General features: G+C 39.9%; 1 protein-coding gene across 6 annotated transcripts in view; it reads right to left on the reverse strand.

Annotated features, from left to right (window-relative positions):
* Positions 1-848: 848 nt before the first annotated feature.
* The window catches only part of Tpk1 (thiamin pyrophosphokinase 1), a 346,630-nt gene continuing 320,560 nt past the window's right edge, over positions 849-26,918 (reverse strand). For all 6 annotated transcript variants that reach the window (XM_013504640.1, XM_005404730.2, XM_013504639.1 and 3 more), the window contains one exon: positions 849-2,556. In XM_013504640.1, coding sequence (XP_013360094.1) covers positions 2,438-2,556 — 119 coding nt within the window. In that variant the 3' untranslated portion in view covers positions 849-2,437. The remainder of the gene's footprint in view (positions 2,557-26,918) is intronic.

Consider the following 26,918-nt stretch of genomic DNA (forward strand, 5'->3'; position numbering starts at 1 on the left):
CCAGTACAAGTCCACCAATCAGTGACTTAGGTAGCCCAGTGTCACTTTGTGTGACAGTCACCAGGTGTATGAAACTAAGAACCCATCCCATAGGAGGGAAGTGAAGCCAGATGGGTCAAGGAGCATGGTGACTTTCACAGCAGGGTCCAACTTGTGTTTTGCTTTCATGGCTACAAGTTAGAGGCCAGGATGAGGCTGAGTAGGATGGGGCCAGAGGGACTTCCTAGGGGCCTCAGCGCTCCTTGGGGCACCTGAGACCTCACCCTCGGCAGGCTTTTCTTGTTACTGTAAAAATGAAATGTGGACACTTGTCTAAATGACATGCTGAGGTAGCACATAAGGGAGAAAACTGCCAGGTGGGCATAGTGGTGTATGTCTGTAATCCCAGCACTTGGGAGGCTGAGGCAGGAGGATTGCTGTGAGTTCAGGACCAGCCTGGACTACACAGTGAGGCCTGCCTGAACTACATAGCAAGACCCTGTCTCAAAACTGCTCAGGTAGTTTCATGGAATGGGGAGAGTTCACATAACAAGACTGGTCCCTAATTCTCTATACCCAGAAGGAACTGGGAATGATGGCCTAGGTGCTAAAGGAATCTTCTCACGGGTCCCTAAGCATTCCTTGGGCACCACAGGTTGTGTTGGGAGGCAAGCCTCAGCCTCCTGCCCTACCCCCGCAGTGTTTACACTGATGATTTCAACTAATAATCATACCTAGGAATTACACAGCTGTTAACCATCCTTTGAGCAGATCTTTTTTAATGCAGAAGCACTGATTATATAAGAATGGCTAAAATGAAATACAGGTTAAAAAATTAGTTTTTAAGAACCCACCTGCAGACATGCACATTGATGAGTAAATATTTTTATTTGCCACCTGGATTTTGATCTCACACATATTTGCATGAAATAATTAAAACTCGTTTCTGCTGATCGTCTATTCAAAACTGTACGCTAGTTCAGCTGATCCCTTTCCAGTCTCCCTGTACAACCTGAGCCACGCACCGTTACAGCACCAAGAAGGAACGACTTGGTCACGTTCTGTACAATGACGTGGGCCTGGTAGGTACGTAACACACATTGGCCAGGTTCTCCCTATATCGTGGTTGTATGCCAAGATTTGGTCAAGTACAATCGTACAGGGTAGGAAGAAGACAGGAGGGTCTCATCATACAAGAAGCATGAGTACATTTCTCTACATTTGGTTGTGTTTGCTGGCTAAGCTGGTAACAGTGCATATTATCTGCCTTACAACTACTAAGTGTCAGGACCGAGAATGTGAACGTCAGAAGGAGCCTCAGATGCCAGCTCTTTCTATTTTCGGCTAGGGGTTCAGGGAAGTCAGGAGCATGGCAGACAGGCTTTGGGCTTGGGCTCAGTATGCAGTATTCATTTATCCCCACAGACAGACTCATTTTCTGATGATTAGAATAAACCTTGTAGTCTCTAAACTATTTTTTTCAGCCCGAGTTCATTTTTTTATGTTCACGTTTCCTTTGCACAATTTTTTTAGTCTAGGATGCAGTGACGATGAGGACCATTCCCACTCGAGTGTAGCACACTTACCTTTGAGCTTAGGGGTTAACTATCGTAGGGCCTCCTAAGTCATCATTTCTCTTCCACCCCCAGCATAAGGAACTACTGCTATTCACATATAATAATTACTTTAATGACTCTTGACTTATTTTTGAAAGACAACACAAAAGACAGTAATAAGGCAGAATGAAATGGTGCAGTTCTAACACACCAGTCTGGAAGGATTTCTTTTTTTGTTAGATCAAAGGTAATATAAATTATACAGAGGAATCTAACATGAGCAGACAGGCAGGGGCGCCCTTGTGCCAGGCATTTAAGGATGTGCTAGACTCCAAGAAGAGCCTCAACAAGAGTTTCTTTCTGATTTGAAATTGAAAACAATTTTCTAACATATGACCAAATAAAACAAGGCTGAACTTTATAAAGGGATGATCTACATTAGCTTTCTCACTGAACGCCCCAGACCTTATTTACTGTCAGGACATACAATTTTCCTTCTCTGTGAAAGGGATATGTCACTGATAGTGTTCCCTCGACTATCTAAACTCTAACATCTTTTCATTTAATGTTTTTGTGATTGTGTGGATGAAATCCAAGGCCTGAGGCATGCGGAGTGAATTCTCTACCACTGAGCTACATCCCTGTCTCCCACCAGCTTTAAAACTGATGGCTTCCCATGAGGGAGTTTTGCTAATTTCTCTTTTCTTTTTTGTGGTACCAGGAATTGAACTCAGGACCTTGTGCTTGCCAAGCAAGTGCTCGTGCCACTAAGCTATCTCCCCAGCCCCAACCATGAGGGGGTTTAGATTCCTGAAAACTCGAGTGAGCTATTCCTGTGGAGGAATGCAAACTATTGGCGGGCGAGGTATGGCGGAAGCACGCTGACGGAGGCCGGTAGGGGCTCAGATTTTGATGGCCATGGTCCAGAGGAGCGGGCAGTCCGTTTCCACAGTCACCACACTGGACCCGTCATAGGTGTTAGAAGTACTGATCAGGGTTCCAAAACCAAGCATGTCCTTTGCTGTAGGGGGAAGAAACGCAGGTTAGTGACAAGCAACCTTTCTCTAGTGTACAACGGCTTTGCCAACCGTTATAAAAGCCAAGCACATACTTTGACTGAAGATATATAATAGTAGAATAGAAAAAAGAAATAGTATAGAAAAAAAGTTAATAATAAATAAATAGTATAGAAAAAATAAATAGTATAGAAAAAAGTTCTATAGCTGGCTACAATTACTTTTCCTAGTAATTGTTACATCATTTTATATATATATTTATATTTAATACTAAATTTCATTTAAAAATGTCTTTCATTTTTCTTTGCTCACTGTAAAACCAAAACCCATGGCTATAATGTGCAGTACACTTCTTTGCCTGCCTGGGTACAGTTTTATTTTTTAATGTTGATTCAAAATGGGCATTTTTAATAAGTTCTTACACCCTGTGAAGGTACAATTTTAGCTTCAAGTACCAGTGATGGGGGATAGAAAGGTAACCACCTAAAAAAAAAAAGACACAGGACTCTGACCATTTTTTTTTCTCATACAGAAAAGCCACAGTGTATATGACTTATGTTATCAAACTGGACTCAGAGGTGACCTCAGACTTCAGGTACATGTGAAATTGAAGGAGTCACATAATAAATGCAGCTGTAGCAAGAGGGCAAGAAATGCAATAGCCTTTCACTTTGATAATTAAGTACTTTAACAGTTCTGTTCTGTTTCTGTATTTGTAAGGTTCCTAGAGGCACACGTAAACATACACCTGCGTGTTCCAACAAGTCTGACACGCCCGGCCCCACTGCAGGTTTCACTTCCCCGTCCTTTGCTCACACAGAAGCAGTTCCCTTCCCCAGTGGGACTCCGGACCGCCCTACGAGCACCCCTTGCTACTTGATGTCAATGTCTTCGGTAAAATTTGAAGAGAAAAATAAATGTCAAAGAGTCCAAACCGTCCAAGCCAAAGAATCACCTTTTTCCTCAAACAAAAGCAGCGTATGAAGCTCCACCGCGTAGGGGAAGATACTATAACGCCCACTTCCCGCTAGAGGGCGCCTGCTGTCTTTCTGAGGAAATCTTGAAAAGGCAACTTAGAAATTCAGCAACGGTTCCAGGATAATGAATGATCAATATTATCAATGATTTATTTATTAACATATAAGTTGTTTTCTAGTTGTCAACATCTTTACTAAGGCAAGCACCCAGTTATGGAGTAGAACTCTACAGGGACACAAAGGGAGCTGCATGTGAATATTTCCCTAACATGTAATTCAGTGTAAGAAGGTCCTACTTTGTACATAACACGTGACTTTTAAGGTGAAGTTTCTAAACAGAGGTGATGTACACATCAGTGTTTACTGACCTAGACACTATTTCATGGATGGACGGATAGGGTGGAAGGTGTGGCAGGATTCACAACAAGGGCAACTGGTGTCTGTGGGCGGTAGGAGAAGACTTGACCCCTCTGGATGGTGGCCTTGCCTAGCATCTGGCGTCCACCAACTAGCTTGAGACCATCCCAGGCCTACAGGTACAAGTCTGGCCCATCAGCCTAGAGGGAAGGAGGTGCGGAGGATTCCAAATATTTATACCATTTAATCAGCAAGGCAATGGAGGGGCCGGAGTAGGCCTGTCAACTTTAAAGTAAAGACTTCCTAGCGCAGACCCTTCTGAGTTTGATGGAATGCCATTTTGTTAAATTAAAATTCTAGTTTCTATTTGGGGTCAAAATACAAAATCGTAACATTGTTTCTCTATAGTTGTGTATAAATTCCTCTCTGATTTTCTGAAGGCAGACCATGGCTTCTAGATCATCAGGAGTAGATACCCGTGTTACACAGGTCGGTTATTTCAGGACACTGAGCATCCTGATTCTCAAATGTGGAAAGAATTGAACTGGTTGTATTTAATTAGGGCACAGAGAGATGGAATATTTTCTTTGTAGTAAACACTTCTTTCAGTTAAGCAAGACAGCTACTAGCCGGAATTAAATATTGTGTTTTTATTTTGAAATATTTAAAGTTCCACCAATCCTGGTTACCAGCTACCACAAAGAACAGTAATATGTTTCATAATCTTTAGTTTTATAGAAAGAACAAGAAAAACCAAAAACTGAAACAAGGTGAAACACAAAATCATAAACTGCAATTTACTATGTCATTCCAATTATTTGGGAATATATTTTCATGCCAAAACATCAGAGTTTTAGATAAAACATTAGTTTCTGTTGTAGCCAAAACATTTTTGATGGTAATATTTGGGATTATCACTGAGCTCCCCTTATCATAAATACCTGAGAATAAACTCTGAAATAAAGTACTGGCTGGGTATCCATATCTGAGATGAAGAACAAAAGGAGTGTTTTGGATTTCAGATTCTGGAATATTTGCGTGCATATGCGTATAATTAGATATTATGGTGATAACACCCAAGTGTAAACATAAAACTTTATGTCTCACATGCATTATGTACACATGGGCTAAGAGTAATTTTAGACAGTATTTTTAACCACCTTGCACTGTGTGTGCTGTCTGTCACATGAGGTCAGGTATGGAATTTTCCACACTTGTGGAACTATCACATTGGCACTTAACGAGTTCTAGATTTTGGAGCAATTTGCATTTTCAGATTAGAGATGCTTACCATAATGCTTATGTAAAACCAGCAGAGAAATAGCTTTGTACATAAGGGAGGAAAAAACCCAAATTACTTCTTTACTTTTTTACCCTAGAGGACATGTCCAAAACATTGGTTTGCTGAACTACAGAAAATTTAGACTCAGCTATTTCCCCTTCTCGTTTGGGGCAAGTACGGTAACCATTTCTGTTCTAGGACAGTCTTTGACATCAAGTCCTGTTTTTAATAAAAGGAAAGAATGAAAGAATTATGGATATTTGTGTAACGTTATAAGCAACCGTACGTGTGACAACTTGCCCGCTCTGTGTGAATGTAAAAGTTGTGTCTCCTCTATCCATTCCAGGCCATTGTCATCAATTGTGCTGAAGACAAGTTTTCTTGTAGTCATAGCAATAAAAATATTGGCCGGTGAGGATTGCTTCGTGTAAGAGGCAGCATATTAGGGGACCCAGAAGAATACTCTGACTTTTGGGTTTTCCTACTTTACAGAAAGCGCACAGCCTAAAAATATAAGAAACATTAACATAGATGCTCCAGTTTTCATCTCTTCTCTCAAACTTTCCCCAAGGTGAGGATGAAAGTGAGGCCCTTATTATCATCTGTTTTCAGTGATGTCCAGCTAGCTTTTCTTTTTTCTTTTCTTTTTTTTTTTGTTTTTCTCCGGTACCAGGAACCGAACTCACGACCTTGCGCTTGCCAGGCAGGCGCTTTTGCCGCTGAGCTAAATCCCCAGCCCCTCCAGCTAGCTTTTCTCCGCAGCCTGGCAGAGTGCGACAAGCAGAAGCTGGCAAACTGGTGGGAACCCATTTCCACCTCTTCCTGTGTCAGCTGGGGGTGAGGAGGGCCGTTTGCCCCGGCTCCCTGCTCATTGTATTGAATATGGGCTGCAGCTCTCCTAACTAAGCTGGTGTGAGGTGTGAGCTTGCTCAGGAGACCCCTGGTGCCTTAAGCACTGGAAAGCAGGAGCGTGAAGCACTGGTTTGTTTTTGCCCTGCACACTGCTCTGCTGGGTGCTTTTCCTGAGAAAGCGACGCTCTGCCGATACATGAATCCCACCATGACGAGGTAAGGCAGATGCAGCTTCAAACAATGGTTCTGCCATTCACTAGCTTGGTTATTGAAACGCTGGCCTCAGTTTCCTCAACCATAACATGCTGAGTTCCAGCCCCTACTTCACGGAGAAGCTGGCTAATTTACAGGGTCAAAAATTTTAATACATAGAAGCCCTCAAGCAATTTTCATCCTCTGTTTTCTCTTCTTCTGATGATTAAAATAGATGAGGGTTGTTTTGAAATGAAAAAAAGACAATGATTTAACATGCCTTAATTAAAATGATTCGTGTACAGCCAGACGAGAGGTAGCATTTGCCAAGCTAGCTTTTGTGAAATACTTAAGAACCATGCCAGGGGCCATACTGGCCAAGGTATGCATATGTGTTCATTGTGCTTTAGATACAGTTGGGCTCCATATCTGTGGAGATTCAACCCTTCATGGGTTGAAAGTACTTTTTAAAAATAGTCTGTACTGAACATATATGGACCGCTTTGTCCTGTCATTATTCCCGAACAATACCTTGTAATAACTGCTCACACAGCATTTACATAGCATTGCTTATTGTAAGTAATTAGGGATTATTTAAAGTATAGGGGAGGATGTGCATAGCTCATGTGCAATCCTGTGCCATTTTACACAAGAGACTCAAGCATGCAGACTTCGGTAACGGAGATTCTGGGGCCAACCGCGCGCAGACACCAAGGGGTGACTATCTGTTAAGGCTTGATTGTGACTTGGGCACGAAGGGTACAAGGATGAGCGTCTCTGCCTTCAAGGTTCTCATATTTTAGCACAAAAGCAGCTCCACAGAAATCAAACTTGGAGTCAGAACAGAAGCATGGGGCAGACCAAGGAGTATGGGCATGGCTTTCTGCCTGGCGGCCAGGATGGTGGCATCTTCAGGTGGAAAGAAAACTCCTTTTGTGATGGAGGCGGCAGGCTATCCTACAGGTCCAGGCTCTCCCCGCACAAGTTTCTGTGGCTTGACACTGGTTCTTCCACAAACATAGCTAATTAAAATTCCAAAACAGGCAATGAAAACACTTCTAAAATGGAAAAAAAAAAAAAAACAAAAAACTGAGTGTAAAGAAAGAGGGCCTGAACAAGCTTTGCCTGGGAGATGCTGTTCGAGGTTATAGCTGAGACGGGCGTCTTACTCCTGCAAGACATTTTCTGAGTCCTCGCAGTCTATTAGGTGCTCAAGGCAGGCCAAGCTTTCTGCTGAAATTTATAGGTGAGGAAACGAAGCTCAGACAGGTGACATTCACAGACCACGATGATGATAGAAGCTATCTGATGCTAACATGTTACTAAGGGAGGCTGAGGCCAATCTGAGGAGCTGAGGGAGAATGGATGCTGGTGTTTTCTGAGTACAGAGCTGTTGGGAGCTTGCTGGAGCACAGTGAGGGCGTGAGCAGTGAGAGAGCTGTAATTGCTCTCCCTGGGTGGTGAACCCAGGGCATGTGTGCCGCAGTGGGCTGTTTATATCATTGAAAGCTCTAAAAGGTTAGCCATCACTGCGAGTCTAGACCTAGAGAACACTTTATACTTCCTGCAGACAAATATTAACACACTCCTTATGATTGATCCTAGTGTTTCCTACCTTCTTGGAACATTAGGTCCAGTTCTAGAAGGTTAGTTAGATATACCAGACATCAGAAACTCTTTAAGACATGTCGGTACCACTGTATACTCTATAGTCCTAATTTATTCCCTGAGGATCTTTATCCCATTTGGAGAAAAGGCTATACATTAAGAAAATATGGCTCAGATTTCATTATCAGAAAAAGAGAACTATGCTGCCTCTGACCGAGTACTATTATTCAACTTTAAATCTGGAGATGAAAAAATCAAACTTTTAAAGAAAGGATTTTATATGTATATACCGAAAGTGAAAGATTCTGCTTTAAAAATGCTAATTTATGGTATAAAACATGAACTTTAATATGGGTTATTTAAAATTGCTTCCTATATAATGAATTTATGCTTCTGATTGCTCTTGAAAGTATTCAAAAATCAAATCAGTACATTGCCTTTTTAGTTCTTGAAAGGAGAAGCTGAAAGTAGCCCTAGGGCAGTGATGGCGAACCTTTCAGAGCTTTCAATGATAGCAAACAGCCAGCTGTGGCACTCATGCCATAGATTCACTACCCAGTCCTAGAGTCTTTTAGAAATAAAGATTGAGACCATCTACTGAAGTAAGCAATTCTTTCACTTATCTATATCAGCACTGTCAAATGGAAATATATGACCAACAATTCTAACAAAATTTTCTGGTGGTCACATTAAAAAAGTAATAATGCTGATAATAAATTTTATTTAATACAACATACCCAAAATATTACCATTTTAACAGGTCATTCATCAACATAAAACTTACTATGATATATACTCCTTTTTCATGCTACCTTTGAAGTCCATTGATAACATGTATCAGTTTCTATATTGATAGTATGTCTCCATTGAGACAAAGCATATTTTAAGAATTCAAAAGTCATATGGCTATTGGCCACTGTATTGACTAAACAGTGTCTATTTAGGTTGTGGAAGCAAGAACTATACTTTTGATTCAGTTATCTATTTTTCTAGGAAAAAGCAGTATTTGATTTGATTATAGAGATTCTGATTTCTAAAGGCTTATATAAAACATTAAATGCAACATGAGTGTATTGAATAGTTTCACATGATTACATTTCTTCTTAATAGATCAACACACCCTTGGATACTCAACATAAGCTCAGCAATGAGGGAGACTGGCGAATAGTATAATAGGATATGAAAGAATAACTGGTAGACCCTAATTACTAATAGGGTAATGTTCAATCAGAACAGAACAAAACATCCCCTCTGTTGCAGCCACACATGGTGGCCTAGATTTACGAGTCTTTATTGTTTGGTTCTTTCCTACTTACATTCCAGCCACCCCGTGTGTGTTAGCCAGCTGTTTTGTCACTGTGACAAAATACCTGAGAAAGTCAGTTTAAAAGACAAAAGCATTATCTTGGTTCATGGTGCAGTTCATGGTAAGTTGTTCATATTGCTGTGCACCTGAGGTGGGGCAGAATATCATGGTGGACTGACATAGTGGAGCAAAGATATTCACCTTGTAGCAGCTGGGAAGCAAAGAGGAAGCAGGAAATAGCCAGAGAGGAAGGTGCTATGGGCCAGATATAATCCCCAATGTCATGCCCCATGATCTACTCCCCTCAACAAGGCCAAATCTTCTGTTTCCATTGCCTCTCAATAATGACATCAAATTATGATCTCATCAGTGTGGTGCCTGATGAAGTTAGAGCCCTTGTAATCCAGTCATTTCCCAGAAGGCCCTCAGGTGGCAACCTGGGCTCTTACATATGAATTTTGAGGGACATTTAAAGTTCAAACCACGCTACCAGGCAAGGTGATATACATCACAGATCTATTCACAGATTAGATCACAGATTGTCCATGACAATGTTGTGTATCTCCTCCTTTTGGAACAAACCCAGTCTTTGCCACATGTTACACCTTCTGCTCCTTAGAAAAAAGTGACATTTTTTTAGCCTATATCACTCTTTGATTCTTCACTTGTCACAGTCTGAATTTATAATTCTCTTTTCTATTGACAAATGACTGGGTTGCTTCCCTAAAATACACTTTGCATCAAAAGATGACAATTTAGATTTCCAGCTTGGGGAAGGCAAAGTACAGAGTATGCCTGAAATATCCTCTTCCAAAAAGCAAGAAAGTGCTCAAAAATCAATTTAGACATGTGAAAAGGACATTGGAGCTGGGACATATTTGGAGCAATTTGAGATAGAAAAGAATGCTGAGAGAAATGCATTACTATATTCTAAATAATGAAAAGAATCCCCAAGGCAAGTGGAAAGAGGGCAATCTCTTCTTTATGGAAGAATGCCAAATCCTAAGGGAAGAAATGACAGAAAGGCAGTGTAATAGCTGGATTGGGCGCAGCTGAAATTGCTAGAATGCTGTTGGGGAGATTCACACAGTGTCACGCAATCCTTTTAATTCCCAAAGAAAAAAAGTAACAGATCCCATGACTATCCTCTTAGCAAACTGATCAAATAGCACTATGATAAAAGGACAAACTGATATTATGTATCTCAGGGGAAGAATACACATCACCCATGTGATAACTTTTGGCAAAAGTGTTTGATGTGAATCTAATCATGGGAAAATTATAAGACAAGTTCAGAACATGGGGCAGCTGACAAGTTAGTTGTCAGAATTTCACTGTTGGGACAATCCAGAACGATGGAAAAACATTTTGTATGGAGAGTAAACCGACATGACAACTAAAGATAGTGCACAATTTTCCAGTAGATCTAAGATTTTGAAATATTATGGAAGGCATGACTGGGACAATCGATGAACATGCACATGGAGCGTTTACTACCATCTTACCAACGTTATATCTTTTTGGTATAGGTAATGGCACGTTAGTTATGTAGGGGAATGTTTTCGTTTTTAGGAGATCACGGACTGAAGGATTTCAGGGGTTTGGTATGGCCATGTCTTCAGATTATTTTCAAATGATTCAGAAAGCAAAGTATACCACAGATAGAAATGCAAATACAGAAACAGCACATGTGCTCCTGAAGGGAGCACGGTAGATAGAGAAGTAAGGGTAACGGTGGGTAAAGCTCGGTGGACGGTACACCACTTCTGCTGTTCATGCATTCTGTTCTTCTGCAGGTTTGAGACCTTTCAATATTAAAATTGAACGTTATGTTTTGGGGAGAAATGCTGGGGAAGAGGCTGGGAACTTACAAAGGGAAGCCCTTCCCTGTTCAGCTGTTTCCCCAGGAGCTGAAGTAAGGCCATTAAGATACGTTAAAAAATGCTCACTGATTTGTAGCACATCAAAATAAGTCTGAATGGAAGAAAAGTGTACCAGATTGATAAAGAAGTCATCTAGCCTGTGATATATCTGTACTGCAGTCTCTTGAAGAGCTCCTTAGAGACACTAGGCACCCAGAGTAGGGTATGGTAAGCACTCCTTCCCTTTGCCCGTTTATTGACAGGTCTGAGGATAGCCTCTGTGCACTCAGTGAGGGGGAGGGGCTGACACCGCACCTTCGTTATCTACCAGAACTTCTCCAGCCTGGGAAACGCTAAGAGCAAAACTTCTTGTTATGCCGTGTTGCTGATAACAAGCCTCCGCTACACCTACCCGTTGGACTTTATCTTCCCCGACCTGGAGGTGCCAGAGATTTCCCCAGGTGAGCTCTCATCACCTCTCCCCTCCTGACACAAATTCTTTCTTCAACTCAAGTGTCCAAGGAAGGGCTTTTTATTATGATTCCATTTGAAAGTGGTTACATTTATCTTCATCTCTCGCAGAACTCACCCCTCTCCCTTGCCCGTGGGTTGGAGCTGGAAGGCAGGGAAGGCTGATATTCAATGCTTCCTCCCGCACATTTTCTGTGTTAGGACTCAGCCTGCCGTCCAAAAAACCATTACACCAGGACAGTGCTGCTGTTTGGAGGAATATCAACTAATTATGCGGGTTAGAAAACATCTCTCAAGATCAGCACTTTCAGGTCTTTATGCTTCCCTAAAATAAACAAAAATGTTACTATTTTCCTTCGTTAAAATGAATTCCCTAATGTGTTATGTCATTAGCATGTTCTGCTTAAAACAGGCCCTCCGGTGCAGCTAAAGAGCCCAACAGAGCTGCTTTTAGTAAAGAAGAAGAAACAGGTTGCTTGGTTTAGGAGATCAAAAGGACAGTTCAGACCCATAAAATGTGACCTGTTTACACTAATGATTCGTGGTAAAACGAATGAAGTGCGTAGAACTGTGAACATTTTCAGAGTGAAACTCCAGTTTTGGATTTAATGCGTGTGAGGGGAGGGGAGCACAGCCTGCCCAGGGCTGTTGTCGCTGAGTTATGTTGCCCCCTCCCGCTCTGACTCCTGGACACTGGCCTGGGCAGGGCCAGGTTCCATCCCAGCGTGCCGCTGCTGGCCGTAGAACAGGGCTCATCATTGTGTGCGGCTGGGTCTCTGTGAAACACAGTTGCATTTCCACTGTGAAGTGCTAGGCCTGTCGCTCAGAGTTCCTTAGGCGACTTCCCATGACGTCTAATACTGCTACTGTGAGAGGGATAGTTAATGGCTGTAAAGGGCTTGGACTTCTCTGGAAAAGCACTGAAAATCTGTGGTATTATCATCATTTCATCTGCACCAAGGAAGCTTTATTTATTTATTTTTTCTTTATTTTGGTTTTTTTCCGGTACCGGGAATTGAACTCACGACCTCGTGCTTGCCAGACAAGCACTGTGCCCCTGAGCTAAATCTCCAGACCTCTGAGGAAGCTTTAGAGTGCCATTTGCCTCCATCCTTCAGATGTCAACAGGGATTACTCTAAGTGTATCAAACAAACCGAAAGAGCAGAGCAGAGAAGGGTAAAGAACACGCGTATGGGGGCAGCGCACTGTGACGGCTTGACATCAGCCTCAAACCTGCAGGCGGCATCGCTCCAAAATAAGCGAAAGAAGCATCACCCATGCTCTTTGAGAATTTAATAGTTAACTCAGACCACCCTAAACAGACAGGCAAATAAAATAAAATATATAAACAGTATGCTCAAGAAAAGGTGTAAGTAACGGAGGAAAAGAGGTGAAAAAATACTACCATATAATATAGCATCACTTCCTCAGATGAGAAAAATGAAAGGAGAAGGGAAGGAAAAAGTTACTGGCACCTTATTCCTCCCCAAAGACCCCCTGCTTTGGAGGATATTAGTCATTTGTTTTAAGATTGGATTAAACCGTCTGTTTTCCTGGTTAGCTAAGAGTCAGCCTATTTACGCCTCATGCGTGCAGTAAAGCTGTACCTGTGACAGGTAGGATATGTGCTCCGTGGGTGAAGGCGCTTAATAATCTTATTACCTGTATAGGCTTCAACTAGCTGTGCTGTGCGAAGGGTAAGATCTGGATGAAGTTGTCCTGCTCGGTATAGACGGAAGTGGTAAACATGTGGATCCACGAAGGCCAGTGACACATTGGGCTGGTGACATCCGAAGAGATGAGGGCCATCTATGGCAGTAAAGCCAAGTGGCTCTAAAAGGGAGCGAAGGCCTGGTAAATCTACTTTACAAGCCACGGCTGCTGTCTTTGGATGCCACACGGAGACACCAGTATTTCTTACATAGTAAAAAATAGATTTCCTGCAGAGCGCCGAGTTAACATAAGGGAATGTATGTGATGTAAGTTTGATGATATACGAGGCAGTCATTGGACTTGAAGCTACACAGCAACACACCGTAAGTAAAGGCTTACTTACTTGTATAAAGGGAAACATTCACAATTCGAACTAAATGCTTTGATCACAACGAGGTAAATATAACTTTTAAACAAATGAACTTTAAAAAATGGAATAACATGGAATTTCACATACCAAGGGTAAAGGGAACATAACTCCTCAGGTCAAAGAGCAGAACTACTTTGGACAAAACTTCCCAAATAGTGAACACAAGGAACTCATATAGTATGTTACAATAAGGATGTTTTCCAAAAATACCTGCGTTATAACGTATATACCCTTTCGCTCAAAAGAGAACTCAAGAATACACCAATATGAAAGAAATAAAAACCAAAACTTTCCCATTTCCAACAGCTAGGAGGAATTAGAAAAAGCATTGAGAGATCCCAGGAGTAACGTTTAGGCACTATTAGAAGACGAGTTTTTATTTATGGTTGAAAAGAGCTAGTGAACTTAATCAGAGGAGGCTGAATTACTGAGATACCAAAAGCCCTTGAGATTTGGAATGCTTTGCCATATAAATTGCTCTGGGATTCAATTTCAGTTATTTGAGGCTGATCCGTCTCCAGTGACACCTTGTTGGTGTATTTCGCTCATGAAGGCATCTTCCCCTCCCTCGGTGCATCCCATTTCTACCTCTGGTTCTTTCACTCGCCATGCTTTGGGTCCCCTGTTGAAAGGAGAACTTGTCAACCACAGTCCCTCCTGAGACCCCTCTCCCAAACCAAGGACATCCGTGTGACATTAATGGAAGGTGATCTTTTTGAAGCTCTGAGAGACTCTTGAAAATGAAATTCATAGTGGCTTTTTGTTCTGTTGTTGACAAATATTTATAAAACAAATAGGAGATGATGTTTATCGTCCAGAAGAGTCCATTAAATCATATGGTTGTATTAAGAACAGAATTTGATTCTGTGAGAGGCTGACCACTGTCTGTTAGGGAAAAATGTATATGATATAAGTTCAAATGTTTTAATATTAACATATTTGATTTGTTATATTAAACACAATAAAGCAGTGTCTTAGGCTTTGCCCCCAAACCTAGAAATATATATGCTTACTCCTAATATATTTCATCATGACCTATTTTAATTTTTAATTTTCCTTTACTGATGTACAATGATAATATTTTATATTATGAATAGCTGGCATCTTATATATGAATATTCTAATGAGTCTAAGAAATATTAGCCATCCTTAAAAACAAGCAACTTTAATTCACAATTAATATATTTCCCTCTTGCTGGAGTTATAATACTCAATCCATGTTTAAATATTTACACCATGGACCTTTGCCTCATGACAGCATGAGCTTCTCCTTATCTGATGAACTTTTTATTTGCTTTAACCATTTGCATACACATTTGCATATAGTGCCGCACCATCTAATTGATGCATATGGAAGCAATTTCTGTTTCCCCTCGGGAGAGTTACAGGGACCATGAGTTATGGACATACGGAGTGGCACCCAATGTATGGTGGGCACTTTTCTGCTGTAAGCCTACATTGGACTGACAAGACTTTGGTGCTTATTCCACTGGGGTGTTTTCCTTCCAAAAATATTTAAAACTATAAGCAAACTACCGCAGGCCACATTTCCCTGTCAAGGACTAAGGAACTCATCTCCATGGATTGGACCGTTCCTTCTCATCTCAGAGGCATGAGTAGACATCTACCCCAGACAGATGCTGGGCATGAGTTCAGGCCTTAGGTGTGTCATTCTAAGTACATTTCACTTCATTGACTAAATTCGCCGTTTCAACCAGTCTTTAAGGTCTTTGTCTAAGTTGTCCTAATATTTAAAGGGTTTGAGTCAAAGATGACCAGGTCACTGTAAAATGTTGTCAGAAATTCGAACTCTTTTGAAAATAGTAGTTTGCCTTGTATGGCTCTTGTAATATACAATGGAACAATAGTGGTGTATTTTTGGATTTGTTAATATAGCTTCCAAAAATGATGTTCTTAGCCACAAAAAATGTGAAGGCAAAGGAAAAAGTTATTTTCACTTTTTAAAAGAGGCATTCTGCTGGGCATGGTGGCTCATGCCTATAATCCCAGCACTCGGGAGGCTGAGGCAGGAAGATCATTGGGAGTTCAAGGCCAGCCTGGGCTACAAAGTGAGTTCAAGACCAGCCTGAACTTCATAGTGAGACCCTGTCTCAAAAAGACAAAATAAATAAATACATAAAATAAAAAACAAAAAGGCACTTATATAGTAATCCTATTGAACTTTATTAGATATCTACCAAGGTCCACCAGGGGTCATATAAACTCATGACCCTTAAATGTAGGGCTTACATGCACCACTCAATTCCTATCCTGTACACTCTGCAGCCAAACACATGCACGTTTTACAGTGCAGTTGACTGTATGTAGTTCACCCTTCAAACATAGTGCTCGTGAAATATTGCAAAAGACATGTGCTGGTATGTAGTATATGTTACTGGTCTCTAAAACGCTGAGAAAAGGCTTTCCTCTTTGTTTTAATTTCGTACCCAACCCAATTTACAAAAGCACATACTCAATCCAAAAACTGTTTTTTTATTTTTTTATTTTTTAATTTTTTTTTTGGTTTTTCTCCGGTACCGGGAACCGAACTCACGACCTTGCGCTTGCCAGGCAGGCGCTTTGCCACTGAGCTAAATCCCCAGCCCCTTCAATCCAAAAACTGTTAATAAGCCCTTGGGAATAACAGGACAAGAAAAACAAATTAACTTCCCAGCCACATTTCTTCAGTATAGCTATTTTATGATATATTTGGGTTTAAAGAAATGATAGCTAAAATGGGGAAAAAAAGAATTATACCTTAATGTCCTGTATCTTTTAAAAAATATTACAGAAAATTTCTTTTGGGCACATTTAAGTGTCACTATAGGATCTCTGTCCTTTTCTGCTCCCTTCTGATTTTCTAACTTTTTGTGAAAATGATGAAAAAAGGCCAGGTTGCTGTAATCTGCAGACATTCATATGTTTTATTATATATGAAAGTAATTCTTAAGGATAAGTTGGGAACTGTACGTATAATTGGAAAAAGTTCTTAAATGACAATGCTGTTTATCTCTTAAGTACAAAACTTACTGTGAAAATATTATGTCTGATCTTATGTTTATTTTGAAAAATCACGGTTTTAGCAAAGGGAGACATACGGGAACAAGTGGGCATTCGTACAGAGTCCTAAAAGATGCCTCCCTTGTTGCTGTGCTACCAATTCACTATGGTGACAGACCTGGCACTCTTAATAGGTCAAGGCTCTGACGCTCTCGCGACTGTTGGCAGGCCTTCGAGCGAGAATTAAGGGCTCATCGTGTGCATACATTTGGGGCCTTGGTGTTACTGGCAAATATTTTTATTAAAAAGAAAGAAGGCTGTCTTACATTTATTCCAGGGATGTTCTCAGTTAGTACGGTCTGCACACTGAGGAGGCTCCATTAAAACCAAGGCATCCCTAAACGTCTCTCCTGAAACATCAATATTAAAATAAGTTTTGGCTTTTTTTTGTGGGGGGGTTGTTGTTTGTTTTATCGTTTTTGTTTTTCTTTCGGTACCAGGAATCGAACTCATGACCTTGCACTTTCCAGGCAGGCGCTGTGCCGCTGAGCTAAATCCCCAGCCCCTTAAAAAAAGTTTCTATGTAGTTTTCTGTAGTTAATCACTACTCAGAATCATGTAAGCACAGGCTGAGACCAGCTTTGTTTTGATCCTTATTCTACACATGCACTTAGCACAGAATAGACTAAATGAATAAATACATATCTGAATAAAACAACCAAAATAAAGACTAAGCATGACTGGTATTTATTTGTAAAAAGTCTACCTTGAACCTGGGTGTCTGCTCTACAGTTATCTGAGTCTTGATCTCAGATGATTCACCCAGAGGACGAAGACACCAATCCATATCCTCTGGCATTTACTCTTCCTAAACCCCCTGTCAAAGGCCTTTGAGTGATGTTAAGAGATCCCTTTCACAGAACTCTGGCTTCCTTTAACTGATTATTATGGAGTGAAGCTTACCAGCCCTAGGGTTTCAAGCACTTCTTTAATGCTGCCTTTAGGCTATTGTACTAGCTTTCTCATCACTGAGACACAGTAGCCAACACCCACCACTTAACCAAAGAGAGGTTAATTTGTTCATGGTTGCAGTCCATGGTCTGCCGGCTCCAAGGCAGAGTCACGTGGTACAAGGGTGTGCTGGACCAGAGCTGCCTAGTTCATGGTGGCTGGGAAACAGAGCAGGGGAAGATGCCAGAGTATCGGGTTAATAACATCCTTTAGTTATTACTGGCTGATCAGGTCTGCAATGTCCTCAATGAGTGTATGGCGAAGGCTAAATAAAAAGAGACAAATGGAATGATTCCAGGGCTCCAGGAGGATCAAGTCCTCTCGTAAAATTCAAGATTCTGTCAGGGCTAAGGCCAAGACCTTCTCTGGCAGCCTGTATTTATTGGGCTATCAGAAGAAGGGAGGGGTGTACTCAAGAAGGGTGGAATTCCTCTTGGACTTCTCCAAATAAGGTATTAGATTAATCTACCAGGAGTGAGATGCCTGAGGCTACAGTCTTTATCTAGTTGAGATTGGATCTAGGTGTCCTTGGCTGTGATCTTGTCTTATCCTTTGAGGTTTTGTGGGCTTCATTCACCATTGCAGGCCTTAGTAGGGATTAGTGACTCACAGAGGTTCACTTACTATAAGTCCACCACTCATCTTCAGACAAGGAGCCTAGGCCTTGGACAGACTCACATGGAAAGCCCACTGGTTAATTTAAGTCCTGCTCAGGTCTGTTTTGTAGTGGTCTCCATCACCAGAGTGGAAGTGGTGAGGAGCCACCGCTCTATACAGACACACTGAGAAGTCTGTACAGTCCCACCATTCCTGTGTGGACACTAAAGCCAATCAAGTTGGTGTACTCCACCTTGGCCACACAGCTCCCTTACACGCTTGAGTCCAGGGAGCAGGGTGTGGGTGGGGAACGCTGGGCTCAGTGGATGGATCCTTGCTTCCCATTCTCTTTCTTCTCACCTCTCTCCTTGAAATTGATTTCTTCTGTGTGAAAATTACAGTATCACACACCCACAGATGGTGCTGTGGGAAATGCTACTGTGTTTTGGGAGCATGGTTGGTGAGCTCTCACTTTCGCACACTGATGTAGAAGCTGTGTCTCTCCCCAGCCCACACTCAGGTGCTTCTCTCACTAGATGTGAAACGCACTTTCTACATGGTTCAGTGGTTTTACTACTTGTGGAAATACCCCATTACATTTTCTCATTGGGCCATAAGGAAAAGAGAAATTCATTATGTGAAGAGAGACAAAGTAAAGGTTTACTGTATAATCAATCAGTAGTAATACACCCTGTTTCTCTTGCTAGGTAAACTGCCCCTGAAATGTAGCAACAAAGGAATTTCTGGAAACATAAAAATAATCCCCTAAATATGTACAGTTTGAGAGATCATTCCTCACAATGTTTATTATGCTTTATGAGTATATGTTTATAAGATTACATCTCCACAAAATTTCTGAAGCTGAAACAGCTTGTCTGAGTAACAATAGGTTTGTTGTAGGTCTAGGCAGTTCTGTCATATCATTAATTTAGGGTTTAGGTTTATTTCTGGTATTATTCAAACTTTGCAATTCCACATTTGAAAAAATCTGCAACAAGATTGACATGATGGCTTCGTATTAGGTCAGTGAGAGAACAGTAGCAGTGAGTCTAGTCTCAAGTGGCAGTGAGAGCTTAGGAAGTCATTTGTTCTGTCTGGGTCTGAGTTCTAAATGTGCTAAATAGGGTTTGTGCTCCGTGTTTTCTAATGTTTCTATTCTTTAGTCCAAGAATGTGACTGAAATCTGAAGCTCTACTTCCACAGCTGGGGTCTATTTCTTCCAAGATTCAAAATAATATGGTGTATTATGTTTGTTTGTTGTTTTTTTTTGTGATTAGGGATCAAACTAGGGCCTTTACAGGCTAAGCGTGTGTTCTACCACTGAGCTATAACCCTAACCCCTATGATGCAGGTTTTAAAATTTTCCCTTCCCTGGACACTATCAATTGGCTGGTGGTGTCCAGGGAATGTTAATTTTTAAAATGTTATTTATGGGGCTGGGGATGTAGCTCAGCGGGCAGCGCCTGCCTGGCAAGTGCAAGGTCGTGAGTTCGATTCCCGGTAATGGAAAAAAAAAACCCCAAATAAAATGTTATTTACATATATTTTCTTATGTCCGCTCTCCATATTTACTACTTCCTTAGTCTCTTCTGCCTGTGATTCCATGTTCTTTTAAACAAAGCCACAGTGGATTGTAAATAGATCATTTTAAGTTTCAATAACAATGAAGTGGTAAGAACCTGAATATACAAATGAACCATGGTGGAACCATGTTAAAAAAGAGTGTTTTGACTCAGAACCTATAGAAACCTGCCCAGGAAACCAACTCCTTATCTACAAGTAGCCCAGGAAATCAGCCTACTACAGATTAGACTTAGAGGAAGTCAGACTGCAATTTCTATTAATCCAGAAAGACAAACAATTTCTTTGTAATTGATCCAAAATGGCTCAAGACTTGCTTGGTAACAGATAACCTCTGTAATTTTGTGCTACTTTCCAGCTGTATGAGCAGCTAAAGAAAGCTAAGTATGTTGCAGTGACCGTCACAGAGGATGCCCTGCTGCTAAGCCGCCTCCTTACAGCCTCTCCTGTTACAGATTCCAATCAGGGCACAGCTGAAACTTCCTTTCCATACTAGAAAGCTGCCTTCCTCCTCGTTCTCCTTTGAGGCTCTGTCAGAGAGCAGCCTCTGTGAGTGACTATGGATACGCAGCTTTTGCTCATTCTCTTTTGGTTGATCTTCATTTACTTTTCACAGTGGGAATAAAAGGAGAGAGCACACTGTGGTTCAACTAGGTGCTCAGCTGGGCCAAACTTTCGACATTTCCTTGCTTAACTATTCAAGTTCTTGGTAGCTATCATTTAAAATTATATATTAAAACCTGCTACTGTCCTGCATGCCTAACACTTATTTGCACTAAGGATGTGGGTTTACCCCATGTTCTTGGGGGTGGGGGTAATAAGACCAAGAAGTCCCTCAGCATCTGTCTTATGAATATTCATTCTAAATACCTCTGGCCTCAGCCATTCAGTTCCTCCTTCTTTCTGGGTACAACCAAGAGTAGACATTTCTTCTGTCCAGGGCTCAGAATCCCAGGATCCCCACATTTTTCAGTGTAGGTCTACAGGTTATTTGTAGACCTCTGGTATCTTCGAACTTTTCTCCTCATTTCTACCAACATTTAGATACATTCAAGGCTCTACCACATTAAACTCTCTCAGTTCCTCCCCTAAACCAAGCCCCTCTCAATTATTAATCCCCTTTTTGTCCATTTCTATTCACATGCAGCCTGCTGCAAGGTAAGTTCCTCTGCTATCTCATTAAACTCTATTAAGATCACCAGTTGTTTCCTTTGCCCCAAACACAATGTAAATTGATTTCCTAGTTACTATGACTGATGAGATAGTAAACCCTTACATTTCTAGATTTCTTAATTTTGAAAATAGCTCTTTATGGTTGTATTGGCATATAGCTTTCCTGGAATCAGCAATATATTCCTCACAACAACCTGATGGAGTGAGTATTACTATTGCTATTGCTGTTTTGGAAATGGGGGTTCACAGAGGTTAAACATCAGCTCCGAAGGTTAAACATCACGTTTTCCCTCTGAGCTATCAACAGCATCAGGAAAACACCCGGAAGAATTCTTAGCATATTTCCTGGCCCATAAAAAAGAGCTCAGTATATATTGGGTATTATTTTTTTTTTCTAATCTTGTAACAGCGCCTGACACGTGGAATATACTTAATAAACACAGACTGATTAAATGTGTCAGAGAGATCATAATAATGATGCTCAAATAATTATTTTTGGTGGAAGTTGTGTCCTGCTAAGGCTTTCAAAGTAAGCAAAAGCATTTTTCTCTAACCCGGAGGCACACGGAGGGTTTTACACTGTCACACTGACTTTGGAACACATAATAAAAATGTTTTTATTTCTTCCTTCTCCATAACAATTACCCATCCATTTCTAAAGAAGAAAAAAATCACAGAGAGTGTTTTAATCTTTGTCAGAAAAGGATTTGCCTTTATCTCATTAAGGCAAATATTAGTTTGGAGGTGTGAATCGAGACAGAGAGCAGCTCATTTTTCCTGTTGTTGATGTGCATAAATATTGAAATCCATGAGATTTAAATTTAAAAATCTGCTACTTTATGAAAATAAAGTACAATTACAGAGTTGAACAAAACAAAAGGGGAAATAGCATAGATTCGCTGATTTACTGCCCTGCCGGCCCTTCCCCTGGGATGAGCTGGCGCTGGGTAGAACAAAGACAGTTTATAGGCTGTTCACGCAAATTATAAGGACAGGAACACCCTTCAGACTTCAGGAACTGAGCCAAGGGAAGAAGTGGGGTGAGACAGCGTGAATACTACACTATCACTGAGCTCCTTAAAACTCTCCATTAACAGGAAAGGATTTGTATTTATCTATTATTCTGCCTCAATATTATTATATTCATGGGTGCATTTCCCCCAAAGGTAGTTGCCAGTTTGCCAAAATGCCCTATGAATACCTGCTTATCCACTGGAAGGTATCTTTCCTTAGTGCAAGAGCAAAGAGATACGGTAAGACACATAAGCACTGTATTACTTTAATGACATCACCTTTAAGAATGAAAATTATACTGGAATCTGGTGGGAGTAGGAGGGAGTACAGGATATAAACAGACTACCAGGTGCAGATTTCACTGAATTTCTGGCTCAGAGTACACTAAGCAAAATATATGGTAAGCAAACTATAAACTGAGAAAAAGGAACTTAGAATCAAATTTGGAAGAGGAAGGAAAAGAAACACCCAGACAAACTACTAAAAGCAAGTATCATGGCTAGATGTGATGTGTTTCTGGATGTCATACAGAGGTTATGAGGATATTCTAAATTTCTCATGAAAACTACCAAGAACACTCCTTATGGAGCAGGTCCTAAAAACCAATATACAGCAAGCATATTTAAAAATACAAACAATAGAATAACGCATTTTAACTTAGCTGAGTAAACATTACTAATTTATAACTCTGAGGATAGGATCAGCACTGCCAAATAGAAATGGAAATGTTTCCTTTATTCAAGTGAATATTTCAAAAGATTGCAAAACAGGAAAGCTAAAGGTCTTCAATATCATAAAACCAAAAAGTACTAAATTCAATAATAAGGGACTATGAAGCTCTGTGTGGAGCAAAAGAAGCCGAGAGTTTACTTCTAGCTGGAGATGGTGTAACGTCAGGGAAAACAGCGCTATGTGTTACATACCCAGGAAACTGAGCGAGGCCTGGGGTGAAATGGAGTTGTTTGCTGGTCTAAGATCTTTGCAGAGAATGTTCAACAATTACCTCTGTATGATGCTTTTCTTTTCAAAGATCATAGTTTTGCATATTAAGAAACATGGTGACATACAGGGTAAATGATTGCATAGTAGATGAATTTAAGGATGTTGGAATACTCCTCTAAAGACAATGATTCGAAGTTTTTGAAATGGCCTTAAATGCTGGAAGATTGTGTCCTTGGACTATATCATTCAACTCTATATTGTCTTATTAGAATAAAACTAGTACAGTTAATATTCTTTGTAGATAGCAAAGACTGGGAGAGCACAGCGAGACAAAAAAACAAGACTTACAATGAACCTGAAAAGTTAACGCGACAAGCTACAGCTATGGGGAGGACTATGCATTTGAAAAGGATAAATTTTAAGGTAGTATATGTGCATTGTAATAAAATTTTGCATAAAAACAAAACAAAGCAAGAGGAGAATGTTTAACTGGAAAATGTACAGTATCATATTTAAATTTTAAAAACATGCAAATATCTTATAGAAAGACAGTGGAACTGGCAGTAGGGCTAGCACTTGCGTAGAAGGTGGGCTAAGTGTCAGGCAAGGATGCGGTTCCGGGAGTCACGGCTTCCTGAGCTTCCACCCTGCCTTCCTCTAGCAGTTTCACAGTTTCAGGTCTTCCATGTCGTCCACTTTGGGTTGATTTTTGATGAGAAACAAGAGCCTACCTTCATTCTTGTGTATGTGGATAACCTGCTATCCCAAGAGCACATATATTAAATAGACTGTTCTTTTCCATTGTGTGTTCTTGGTGCCATGACTGTAAATGCATAGGGTTATTTCTGGGCCCTCTTTTATGTTTCATTGGTCTGTACATCTGTTTTTATGTTGGTACCATGCTCTTGTGACTACTGCAGTATTGTGAAGTGTGATACTTCTTGCTTTGTTGTTTTTGTAAAAATACTACTTTTAATTACTATTCAAAGGTGTTTTGTGCTTCCATGAGAATTTTATATGTTGTAAAATAAAAAATAAATGTGGGGTTGGAAATTTAATAGGAGTTACACTGAATCAACAGATCACTCTGGGTATTATGGATATTTAGTAATATTAATTCTCTCAATCCATGAACATGGGATAACTTTCTATTCATCTGTGTCAACTCTTTTTTTCAACAATGTTTGAAAAATGTTTCTTTTAGTTTTTAGGGTCTAGATCTTTTTCTTCCTTGGTTAAATTTACTCTGAAACATTAAAAAAATACTACTGTCAATGGGACTGATTTCTTTATTTTTCTTTTGGAGAGTTCATTTTTAGTTTAAAGAAATACTACTTGTTAATCTGTACTGATTTTGTATTCTGCAACTCTACTGAATTCATTTATTCGCTTTCAGTTTTTGGTGGAATGCATACAGTTTTCTGTATGCAAGACTGGGACACCATCAAGCATATAATTTCACTTTTTCCTTTCTCATTTAGATGGCTTTTAAAAACTCTTGGATACTTTCTCTGGTAAGGATTTATAGTAGTACAGTTCAATATAGTGCTAAGAATAGACATCCTTGGCTTGTTCTTGATCTTAGAGAAAAAGCTTTAAAATATTCACCACTGAGTCTGATAGTAGCAATGAGCCTCTGAGATATGGCCTTTGTTTTGTCAAGGAATATTCTTTCTATGCCTAATTTGCTCACAGTTTTTTTTTTTTTTTTTAATCATGAAAGCATGTTGAATTCTGTCAAATACCTTTTCTGTGTTCATAGAGATCATATAGGTTTTGTGTAAGATAATGTGTAACTTTTATTGTGCTGTATATGTCGAACCACCCTTGCATCTCAGGAATAAATCCCACTTAATCATGTAAATGGTGTTGTTGGATCAGTTTGCTATTTTGTAGTAGAAATCTGCACATATGTTCATCAGTGATACCACCCTGCAGTGTTCTGTTTTAAAGTATCTTTGCTTGGGATTACTTTCATGGTAGTGGAACTTCTTCAAATAAGTATGGATAATTTTCTCTTCAATTAGTTTGCAAATTGGTATTAGTTTCTCTTTAAGTATTGGACAGGATCTTGCTGTGACGCCATCTGATCCTACAATTTTCTTTGATGGGAAATAGATCAATCTCTCTCTCTCTCTTTCTCTGTCCCTCTGTCTCTCCAGATCCAGTCTTCTACACTCTTGCACTGTGCAGATTTCCTATTTCTTCTTGATTTGTTTCAGTAGGTTGCTATCCACATTGTTCATAGCAGTCTCTAATAATTCTTTGTAATTTTTTGTGATATCAGTTGCAATGTCTCCTCTTTCATTTCTGATTTTATGTAGTCTTTTCTCTTTTTTTTCTCATCTGGCTAAAAGGCTATTAATTCACCCTTTCCAAAATAAACCTGTGATTCATTGATTTTTCTATTGTCTCTCTATTCTCTATTTCATTTGTTTTTGCTCTGATACTATTTCCTTGCTTCTGACTTTGAGATTTGTTCACCATTTCTTTTCTAATTCCTTGTAAATGTTAAGATGCTTATTTGAGATCTATCTTCTTTCTGGGCATAGATGTTTATTGTTTTAAACTCTTTTCCTAGAACTGCTTTGTGATACATCCCATAAATTTTTGTATGCTGTGTTTAGATTTTTATTTGTTTCCAGATATTTTAAATTTCCCTTTTATTCTTTGATCTGCTTTTTCTGTAGTATGCTAATTTCCATTTATTTGTATAGTTTCTAAAGTTCCTGCTATTATTGAGTTTTACTTTCACTCCACTGTGGTCAAAGAAGATACTTAATATGATTTTAGTATTCTTACATTTTTAAAGATTTCTTTTGTGGCTGAGCATATGAAGTGTCTTGGAGAATATCTGTGTTATTAGATAGAATATTCTATTTATGTGTCTTAGGTCCATTTGGTCTGCAGTTTTGTTCAACCTGTTTTCCTTAATTGATTTTTCTATTTGGACCATCCATCCACTGTTGAAAATAAAGTATTGGATTCTTCTATCGTTGTATTGCAGTTCATTTCACCTGTTACTATTTGCTTTTGTATTGAAGTGATCTGCTGTAAAGTGAATATATATTTGAAATTGTTACATTTGCTTGATGAATTCACCCCTCTTTCATGACACGAGTTTGTCTTTGTGACTTAAAGTCTTTTCTGTCTGATGTATGTGTAGACACCCCTTACACACGTATCCTAAATATAAAACTGTATTTTCTCCCTCCTTTCACGTTCAGGCTGCGTCCTTTAATGCTAAAAGTGAGTCTCTTGTAGCCATTGAATTGTTAGCTCTCGGTTTTTCCTTTATGGATTCAGCTACTCTGTTCTTTTCTCAGAGTTACTAGTAATACATGAAGGCATGCTACTGGCATTTTGTTTTTTACTTCCAGACTGCTTTGTAGTTCGTTCACTGCTTTCTTCTAATCTTGCTGTCTTTCTTTGTGATTTGTTGTGAAGGGGTATGCGTTAATTCCTTTTTCTTTTTCATTTGTGTGTTTACTAGAGGGTTTCATGTTTGTTTTTGAGACAGGGTGTCCCTGTGTACTGCAGGCTGGCCTTGAACTCAGTTATGTAGCCCAGGCTGGCTTAGAACTCAGAGTAATCCTTCTGCGTCAGCCTCCCAAGTGCTGGTATTATTGGCATACATCACCATGCCTAGCAAACTACTGCATTTCGCAACACAACTCTTCATGGTGAGACGCAACAAATAGAGTACCAAAGTAAGAATCAGATTCAGGGTTTGTAGGCTCTTACTGGAATGCAGTTTTATCATTTTTTGTTATCATCTTCCGAGTGACAATGTCACTTGTAGAAATTAATCTTTGTGATTCTTCGTCTTTTCCTGTGTCTTCTTTCTTTTTTTTTTTTTTTTTTTTTTTTTTTTTCCTCTTAGAGACTAATATTTGTATTTTATTAATTTTCTTTAAAGATTACCAGTTTTTATTTTGTCTTTTTGAGACAGGGTCTCGCTATGCAGTTCAGGCTGGCCTTGAGCTCACTTTGTAGCCCAGACTGGTCTCATACTCACAACAGTCCTTCTGCCTCAGCCTCCTGAGTGCTGGGATTAC

The sequence above is a fragment of the Chinchilla lanigera genome, unplaced genomic scaffold (genome assembly GCF_000276665.1).
Source record: "Chinchilla lanigera isolate Chin_1 unplaced genomic scaffold, ChiLan1.0 scaffold00090, whole genome shotgun sequence".
NCBI classification, from domain to species: domain Eukaryota; kingdom Metazoa; phylum Chordata; class Mammalia; order Rodentia; family Chinchillidae; genus Chinchilla; species Chinchilla lanigera.